Here is a 9870-nt window from a genome sequence, read left to right as displayed (position 1 = left end):
TAAAAAATAAACACTAAATTTTAAGTATTAAATGATGCCGTTGTTTTTTTGGTGAATTTTGTTTTATGAAAAATGTAATTATTTGATAAATACTAAAAATAATTATTAAATATAGAAATATGATTTGATAATTTAATATTTAAAATTAAAATTAAATACTTTAGGTGTCTTTTATGGTTACTTTGTTTTTGACAAAGTACCATTATTTGGTATGTTTTCACCATTGGATGATGGATTAGAAAATTAATCCAATGGTGAAAACACACAAAGTAAGGCTTACTTTGTTAAAAACAAAATAAGCATAGCCTTTACCAATACTTTAACTTTTAATAAATTAATAATCTTTAATTTAATTGAATATTTTAAACTTAAAATTATCAAATATATTTAATATAAATAAATAGTTGAGTTGTTGTATTGTAAATTATTAGATATTTTTTGTTTTGATATAAGGAAAATGGACCTATTTAATAATCTAATTATGGATATTTTATTATGGATAACGTTTTATTATTCCATATAAAATATTTAATTCAAACCATTGAAAATGGGATAAGCATTAAATTTAACTCTAATTTAATTTAAAGAAGAGAATTTAATCTTGATATAGAAAATTTTAAAAAACTGATTTAATTATCATATTAAATATTTCAAACAAATTTATTTATTTTTTTTTTTTGTAGAAACAGGAAAAGAAAAAACAACACGAAAACAAAACTAGTCTGGGATCAGCCTAGGAAAGTTAACCCCAACTCTATCCCCTAAAAATAGAGACGAAAGATAGATAGGAGGATCAGAAATGATGATAACACCTAACATCCCCTCATGCCCAGCCGCCGCCAAGCGATCTGCGATCCGATTCTGTTCTCTGAAGATGTGGCTGAACTCTAATTATATTGATAATACGATAACCTTACTTTGTTTTTTTGACAAAATAAACATACCCTAACCCTATTTTAAATATTTTAATAATTTTTTTATAATTAACTTATATGTTAGCATTTTAAGCAATGTTTTTATAAAATACTCTATCAAAATTTAAATTTAAGAATTACTAAATTCCCTACGTTTTTTTTTTAATCCAATTAAAAGAGGAATCGGTAAATAAATAAATAATATTTCCCCTCCCCCGCCTTCCCTCCTTTCGTTGCTTCCTTTATTTTGCTTTATCAGTGTTCAAATCAAACGTTACATTTTTGTCTCAATGGCCTGCAAATCAGAATCAAACTCTGTTGAAGAAGTAGATGAAGAACATTATCAGCAACAAGAAGCAGCCCTTGATGCACCTTCACATCATCCTTCTGCACCGCCTGATGAGGTCATAACTCATAATCATGCCTATTTTATTTCTGTATCTTCACATCACCCTTTTGCTCCGCCTTTTCGATAATTTCTTTTGATTGTTGGGATTTATTATCTGTAGCATGCGTAAATCAATTATTGAAGCTAGGGATTTGAGATTTTCAGCTTTTGCTTTTGTTTTTTCAAGTATTCAAAAGCTTTTGCACTTGCTCATTAGGATGGGATGAGTTTTATTTCGATGTTTAGGGTTTCATTGTTAATGGTTAATTCTGCTTTTTAAATTTAACAATGCTTGGTTATTACTTATTGTTGTACAGTTGTTTGACATTTCAACTACAGTTGATCCTAGTTATATTATATCCTTGATTCGGAAGCTTATTCCAACTGGTTGTGGGAATGATTCTGATGTTCACGGACTTGATGCTACTGGTGTCCATGGTAAAGAGTCCAATGCTGATCACATGGAACAGTTAGGAGTCTCAAAATCATTTGAGAATGGGACAGAAAAGATACACATGATTGATGACTTAGATGATAAGGATTCATCTATTAGATGTGAACAGCCTGGTGTGCCCGCAGGAGAAGATGTATGGGAGGATTGTGGTTGTATTCTGTGGGATCTTGCCGCAAACAGAACTCATGCTGAACTTATGGTACTCTACTCTTTCCTTTCCCTTTACTATATCTTGAGGTTTGGACCATTTAGTATCACTTAAGTCTTTTTTTTTTTCGCACAAAAGTTAAAGAAGCTACACCTAGATTTGTTTGAGTCGTGATAGAATAAGATAGTGCCATTTCAATTTTAATATATCTTGATACCATCTACTTTTTATTGGAAGGCTGTTCTTTCTTAACTTTTGATTTTCTTATCTTAAATTGCCTCGTTGCTTCAAATTTCCCAGTCTGAATTCACCCTACCTTTATGCTGGGTGCCACCTAGTTATGTAGATGCTTTTGCACTGGCAGAGCACAGTACTCACTACAATGCGGTTTGGATGAAATTGGCACTTATAGTGTTTTAATTCATTCCATATTATCTGTGTCTCCACCTCCAGGACAGACAAATCTCCAATTCTTGTATTTACTGGGATTATTATCATTGTATATGTGTAGGTGAAGAACCTTGTACTCGAAGTGCTTTTGCAACACCTTATGGTTTCAGAATCAGCACGAATTAGGGTGAGCCGTTGTTATGATTTATTTCCAAGTTGAAGTTCATCCTTTGTTTTGTTTTGTTTACTTTAATTATGGGTCACTTTCCTATTTTTGGTTTGATTTATGTTGTTGCTAATTACAATGTGTTTGAGAGTTTTGATGTTTGCTGTTATACTTTTTCCTTACCTTTTCTCAGGAGATCTGCCTGGGTATCATTGGCAACCTAGCCTGCCATGTAATTCCGATGGAGCATATAGTCTCTACAAATAGATTGATTGAGATAATTGTTGATCAATTGTTTACAGATGACACCCAATGTCTATGTGAAGCATGTAGGTAATTAATCTGTTCAACTTTTTATTGTTATTATTATCTATGCTATCCTTTCTTGCTCTGAGAACTTATCATATTTCCTTTATGTTATAGTAATCGTCATTGACATACATATGCTTTTTTTTTTCTTTTCCCCTTCTCTCCATTTATTTTTCTTTTCATTTGGTGTTTCAGTTTGTTCTCATCCTTTTAATTTTTTTTTTATGAGTAGAACTTACTTCATGTGGACTATTATTATAGAGGATATGAAAGGACGACAGTTATCCTCTGGCATAATTTGTGGAAGAAAAAAATCCCTCTTTTCTTATAATTCGTCCATACTGAGAGAAAAAATAAAAGATGATAGTGCCTTCTCATCATATGTTGTGTGCTTTGACATTTAGATTCTCATAACAAAAGTTTATGTATTTAAGAATTTAATGCAAATGCTATTCCTTTTTTTGGTCATCCAGAACGATACTTGCTCTAAGGCATATTATATATTTTCTTTAATCAAGTTGTATCTTCTTACAGTTGGTATTCTGATGCAGGTTGTTGACTTCAGGTCTTCAAGGTGCCCAGTGTAGTACTTGGGTTGAGGTACTACAGTCTGAACAGCTTCTGGGTCGCATTATATGGGTTGCAGGAAATACCTTGAACCCTCAGCTTTTAGAAAAGGTAGATTGTCGATTTCGCAAATCTTTTATTGATTCTTCTTAACATACTGTGTTGACAATGTGGAAAAGGCACTAGCACATGAAACTCGTAGCGTGCATTTAATAGCACATTATTTCACAGTTCGCATGAATCTGAGAAATTGTGTCCTGTGATCTAGAGAATTGGAGTTTCCAAGAGGGTTGTGCTTGATGTGATTTACTTCAGTTTGCTGTTTTGTGGACTATATTTATGAGACGCTCCAAAGAACACATTTTTTTTTTCGCTAGAAGTTCCCGGAGGGGAATTTTAGCATCCTTAATTGTTGGATGGTGTAAATTAATTTCTAGTTTAGTGACAACTATACTATGTAGTCTCAACCTGGTATTCATTGTTCAAATAGCATGAAACAATGTTGGTTTTTGTTTCAAACTTCATCGGTATTTTATTACTTAACCATTGCAACATAAAAATTAAATACTGTTTGGTTCAATTCCAAGCAGAACAATTTTTCTGTACAAATCTTGCTAAACTGTGCTAGATTTGAAGCTTATGTCTTATATATCAATAGAACCTTCATATTGCTGCTTAATCAACACCAGAAGAAATTTAAAGGTAGCATAATATTCTATAATTGCACTGTTTTTTTATGACTCACGTCTGTTTGAATCATATGTTTTTGTCAGTGTTCAAGCTATAACTTCTTTGTAATTTAAGAGATTGTTTTGTTTGTCACTAGCTCAAGAATTTTCCTTTTCTGAACAGAGTGTAGGGTTATTCTTAGCCATCCTTGAAAGTCAAAAGGAAGTGTCAGATGTTCTTCTGCCATCTTTGATGACACTGGGTTTGACAAATCTATTGGTCAGTCTCTTGGCTTCTGAAATGACCAAATTATCAGGTGAAAGAATACCTGAAAGGTATGCATTGATTCACACAGTCGACAAGATTAACATTTTCATGTCTTTTCTGCTGTCAGTTAAGCAATTTCCCCATAGTATATGTTAATGTTTCCCTTGAAAACATCTCTTGTGTTTGTTGTTATATTGGGAAGAATGTGGAAACTGTATTTACCATAGTTACTTGTTAACTTCATCTTGTCTGATTGTACCATACCTTGCATATTCCACATTATCAGCATTCTAACATATTAAGCTGTTGGGATTGTCCATTTTTTAATCTAGAGGCTTCTACACATACCCAGGCATCTATTGGCTTAATTTCTACCATTGAAAATTTTGACTTTAAAATCCTCAAATCAAAATATTCATATGATAGGGGTTGTAACAGACCATGGAAATAGAGAGAAATCCATGGGATACCATGTAGATTAAGAGTCTACATGAATATATTAAACTTAAGATGAATACACATATTTATACAAGGTTTTCCCTACAATAAAGAAAACATAGTGGCCCTACTAGCAGCCTATAGCTGTCACAGCAGCCTAAGCATGCTATACATTTATTACATTGACTTTCTGTAACACTCCCCCTCAAGCTGAAGCATGGATTTTAATCATGCTCAGCTTGCTACAAATACAGATAACATAGTCCTAAAAACAAGACACTCAAGATACTTTAGAATATAAATTATAATCCGGGGCACGCAGCCTAGAAGAACAAATCAGCGGAAGAACATCAAGCTTTGTTCCGAAACAGAGAAGCAAAACTCAGTTGTAGCCACATGCAAGAGGCTGCCAGCAACATCAGTGCACAAAAGGAGATTCACCGGAAAACTAACGGGACAGACAAATCGGAAACAGAGAGTCGACGACGGCGGAAGAAGAACCGAGAAATTCTGCTCACAAGGCAGACAACAATGCTGAAAGAAACAGCCCAGAAATGTAAACCCAGAAATTCTGCTCATAAAGCCGAAGACAAATTCTGGAATCTCAATCCAAAAACCCAAAACAGAGACCAAACAAGGCTCTAATCCCATGTAAGGAGGACTTTTCTTACAGCGCCGACGATACAGGGTGGCCGGAATGTGAGGAAATGCCGATCAGAGGCGGAGAGGATGAACCAGAGGGGTGGTGAGATAAAATGACGTCCCAACAGTGAGTATTCAAGAGACCCAAGCTCTTGACAGAAATGGAACCCTGGGAAATACTACCCAGAAAATATTGAACCCTGGGAAATACTACCCAGAAAATATTGAACCTTGCAGAAACACAACTCTAGAAATACTTCACAACTCTGGAAATACTACCAGAAAAAAGAATTCAGAAACCTTAGACCTTAGGCTCTGATACCATGTAACAGACCATGTAATACACTAGAATACATGGGATACCATGTAGATTAAGAGCCTACATGAATATATTAAACTTAAGATGAATACACATATTTATACAAGGTTTTCCCTACAATAAAGAAAACATAGTGGCCCTACTAGCAGCCTATAGCTGTCACAGCAGCCTAAGCATGCTATACATTTATTACATTGACTTTCTGTAACAGGGGTGAAGCAGTTTTGACTTCAGAATATCTCAGTTTGTTTACTGGATGTGTTAAGAGTTTGTGGAAGTTTGCTCGGTTCCCTTCTACAATATGTTGTCATATCCATTTTTTTCTGTGCTTGTATTGCAATGCAATATTCTTCCCCTTAAAATGTATTCTGACTGTTTTAGTTGATGATCGATCCATGCAATTTTGCAGGTACTCTGTTCTTGATGTAATTCTGCGTGCAATTGAAGTTCTTTCCACTGTAGATTGCCTTTCCCAAGAGATATGTTGTAATAAGGAACTTTTTCAACTAGTTTGTGACCTGGTCAAACTCCCAGATAAAGCAGAGGTGTGTACAGGCCAGACATGTGGAATAATTGCTGGTTCTACTTCTCTCTCTCTCTTTGTGTTATTACTGTCTAGTTCATAACTTGCTGAAGATTGACAGTTTAAAAACCTGGACTAGGAGCTGAACGTATGTTCATACTTTCTTCTTCTTGGACTGCTTCTTAGGCTAAGGAATTTTGTGCTCTTACCAGAAAGGTCTATTACAGTTTATCTTTATGATTTTTTTATGTTGATTAGTTCTCTGGTAATTCTTGTTCTTTTGAATGTTACAAGAGGCTACGCTCTTCTTGTCTGGCTGCAATGTGTTGATTGTTGAAGCTGAAGGTCTAGTTTCCAAGAAATGTGTTGATTATACTGCTAGTGCGATTTACCTTGTTACTACTTGTGTCGAGTCCACCAGAAATAGTACAGTGACCTTTGACTTGCTTTCTGACATGAAAGTGGACTAAATATTTATAATTAAGAATCTTTATCATATTTTTTTTCTTTGACAAAGAAGTGGGTGGTATTTGATTTTCTGATTTCTGAATGCTTGGACTTGCTCCTTTTTTTGCAGGTTTTCAACTCCTGTACTACTGCTGCAGTTTTAATCGCAAATATTCTGTCCGATGTACCTGATTTTGCTTCAGATATATCACATGGTAATTTGAATATGATTCTTTATCAGCATGATTCCTTGTTGGATGAAGCTCTTAACTATACTGGAGGTAATGCCCTGGAGGTATCCAGATCTGACTTTTTTACAGGGGTTGCTTGATATATTTCCTCTTGTCTCTGATGATATGGAGGCACAGAATGCTCTGTGGAGTGTTACTGCAAGGTTACTGGTTCGAGTTAAAGAAAATGAGATGGACCTATCTTATCTTTATCAGTATGTGCTGGTTCTGGCCAGCAAAGTAGACTTGATTGAAGACATTCTTCTTGACCAAAAACTGGATAATCAAAATGAAGACTCCAAAGGCTCAACCGTGTCTGATATAAAATCGAGTTCTAGAAGTATAACTGTATCCTCCTCCTGGGACTCTTCTGAGAATAGTGTATAATGGGGATTGTAATTTTGCTTGACCTGCTGCATACCACGGGGACAAACTTGGGTGAGACCAAAGTCCTGTGTGGCCCCGAGACTTCCCCAAGCCATCGGCCAGCCAACCAATACCGAGAGGATTTCTGTCCTATAACCGTTCCGCTGAGTCCTACTTTCGAGAGTATAACCAAACCTAAGCCAATACTTGTTAGCCATTTCCGAATGTCATCTCACAAGATTTCCATGTGTATCAAACCTCGACCCTCGTAGGAGAAAGAACACACTATGGGCCCGACGGCCTTATAGTGTCCATAGGGCTCCTTCCCAATAGAGACTTCCTGCCTTTCTTTCCCAAGACAAGATGTCTGCCTCCTAGTCTCAATGGACTAGGATGGATCACTTAAGCCATGTGCATGTTCACTAACCCAGGGATGTAGATATCCTATACCAACGAGTCCCTGTGCCCTATGGTAGTTCTTATACCAACTTGGAATCCGGGAGGAACAATTGATATGTTTCATTCACCACTCATTCCAGAAGTCTCCTCGGAGCTTGTGCCATTGCTTGGGCTAATTGGTCAACAAGCCAATTGCCTCCCCCTTACGCTGCGTACCTAACCATATTACCTTTCCCGAAATCCATTTGTGTGCTGTCTTATATAAATGTTCTATCATTGCATTTAAGTATATATGATCTATATTCTGAATTAACTTTTTAACGAACATTTTTAAATATTATTCATTATGTATTTACCTTCTCCACTTGAATTGGTGTAAATATGGACTGCCATCCGAAGCAAATATTTTCTTCTTGAAAACCTTATACACTGGCAACCCATTGTACTGGTATGTATACAACATACTACTATTTACTATTTAGCTATTTTTGTTGTCCTTGACCATAGCCACAGCTTCAAAGAATAATCAGTATTTTAAATAAGTGGACTGCTTCAAAGGAATGTCATGAGCTAGATGAAGTGATGGAAGAGCATTCTACTGTTGATGTAAATGTTGGTAGATTACTTGACTGCTGTTGTAAACATATTGAGTAAGCTGCTTCTTTCTGCGTGTGTTTGCAGTTATTACTCGATCTCGATTCTTGAGAAAATGTTGCTTTTGATTGTTTTGGCACACAGAAGATTTCAAATACCATATCGTTTGACATTGTTCTTTCAATTTACTGTATTTTCAGGTAGGAAAAATGGGGCACATGACATACTGGAGAAATGGCAAGACTTGGAAGGTATGGATTCTACAATTAGGATTGCAAATGAGGCGGAGATTATCCATCCGTAATGGAATTTGCTCCAATGGGGATGGCGATGGGAAATTCCATTGGTTTTTCCCACGGGGTGGGGATGAGAAAAATAGTCCCCCACATGATGGAATGGGGCGGGGACAAGGATTTCTCTCTCCACTCCACGAGGATCCCTATTTCCACTCTTACCATGTCCCAGCAGGGATTCTTAAAAAACAAAAAACTATTTATATAACTATATCACAAAGACATGTTTATCTTTTTTTAGTAATATTTTCTATACAATTAGATAATCTCCTAAAAACAATCTGAACCTATATTTTCTTATAATATTGTTTTGTTATTGAATGTCCAATGGAGGTCTACATGGATAATTTGTTGTTTACATGGATTCTTTTATGTTTATTTTTATATTCGGTGGATTGATGTATTGCTTATGATTGATACAATTTTTTTTTAATTAAATGAGGGAAAACCGACTAAGGTGGTTTGACCATGTAAGACGAAGAGCGCTTGATGCGCCGGTTAGGAGGACTGAAGAGCCGGTTAGGAGGACTGAAGAGTGGCAAAGGGATGTAGTGGTGAGGGGTAGGGGTAGACCTAAGCAAACTTGGAGGAGGGTGATCAAGAGTGATATGAGTTTATTAGGGATTGAGGAGAATATGGTAGTGGATAGGACAGAGTGGAGGGAGAGAATTTGTGTCGCTGACACGACTTGATTGCACGGTTTCATATGATGGTTCATGTTAGCCGACCCGAATCCATTTCGGGACTAAGGCTTTGTTGTTGTTGTAAGTGATTATACTTATATTCTCTAGATTGTGTTTTAAATCAAAATGTATCGAAATTTGATGAATGAGGATCTCCATGGGGATCTGAATCTCTACGGAGATTGGAATGAAAATAAAAACATTTACATTTCATAAACAGAGACATATATGGTCACCATCTAAACGGGGATTGACATGAGGGAAACCGTTCTTATCTCCACCCTGCTTGATTTGCAATGCTATCTACAACTCAATCATGTCTTAGTAAGAGTACCGCAGATGCATTTCCTGCTGCAACATCACATTTTCTCTGCAATATGGTCATGTTTTTTACTACTAACACTTAGTACATCTTTTGGATGCTTACTTCAATCTTTTGTATTTTTACATTTCATTTCATTAGTCATTCCGCTACATTTCATTTCATTTGTGTACAAATATTCATCAAAATGATTCCGTTCAATTGTATATAAATTTTCATCAAAATGTTGATGTGGCACCGAACAACTCTCCCTTCTCATTTCTTGGAGATTGAGGAAGCCATGAAAACTATAATCTAACAAGCAGAATTTTGTTCTAATCACCATTGCCATTGTTTACTTAA

The 9870-nt window shown here is 35.6% G+C and overlaps 1 protein-coding gene across 2 annotated transcripts; it reads left to right on the top strand.

Moving 5' to 3' along the window:
* The first annotated feature begins 1139 nt into the window (after positions 1-1139).
* LOC136224703 (uncharacterized) lies at positions 1140-9717 on the top strand. 2 transcript variants are annotated; one of them, XM_066013111.1, is made up of 11 exons: positions 1140-1318; positions 1620-1955; positions 2416-2481; positions 2654-2793; positions 3321-3447; positions 4189-4340; positions 6081-6216; positions 6772-6856; positions 6945-7219; positions 8150-8286; positions 8431-9716. In XM_066013111.1, the coding sequence occupies exons 1-11, from the start codon at positions 1205-1207 to the stop codon at positions 8432-8434; spliced, it is 1572 nt and encodes a 523-aa protein (XP_065869183.1). In that variant the 5' UTR covers positions 1140-1204; the 3' UTR covers positions 8435-9716. The 2 variants fall into 2 exon arrangements, with proteins under 2 accessions (XP_065869183.1, XP_065869184.1); XM_066013112.1 differs by having other exon boundaries at positions 1184-1318; positions 1642-1955; positions 8431-9717.
* The last annotated feature ends 153 nt before the right edge of the window (positions 9718-9870 follow it).

Source organism: Euphorbia lathyris, chromosome 3 (assembly GCF_963576675.1).
Source record: "Euphorbia lathyris chromosome 3, ddEupLath1.1, whole genome shotgun sequence".
NCBI lineage: Eukaryota > Viridiplantae > Streptophyta > Magnoliopsida > Malpighiales > Euphorbiaceae > Euphorbia > Euphorbia lathyris.
Note: the sequence above shows the minus strand (reverse complement) of the source record. Positions and strands in the feature narration are given on the sequence as shown.

Coding starts and splice junctions, on each gene's coding strand:
- LOC136224703 (XM_066013111.1), top strand. CDS start 1,205: ATGGCCTGCAAATCAGAATCAAACTCTGTTGAAGAAGTAGATGAAGAA. Junction 1,319..1,619: donor CTTCTGCACCGCCTGATGAG/GTCATAACTCAT, acceptor ATTGTTGTACAG/TTGTTTGACATTTCAACTAC. Junction 2,482..2,653: donor CAGAATCAGCACGAATTAGG/GTGAGCCGTTGT, acceptor ACCTTTTCTCAG/GAGATCTGCCTGGGTATCAT.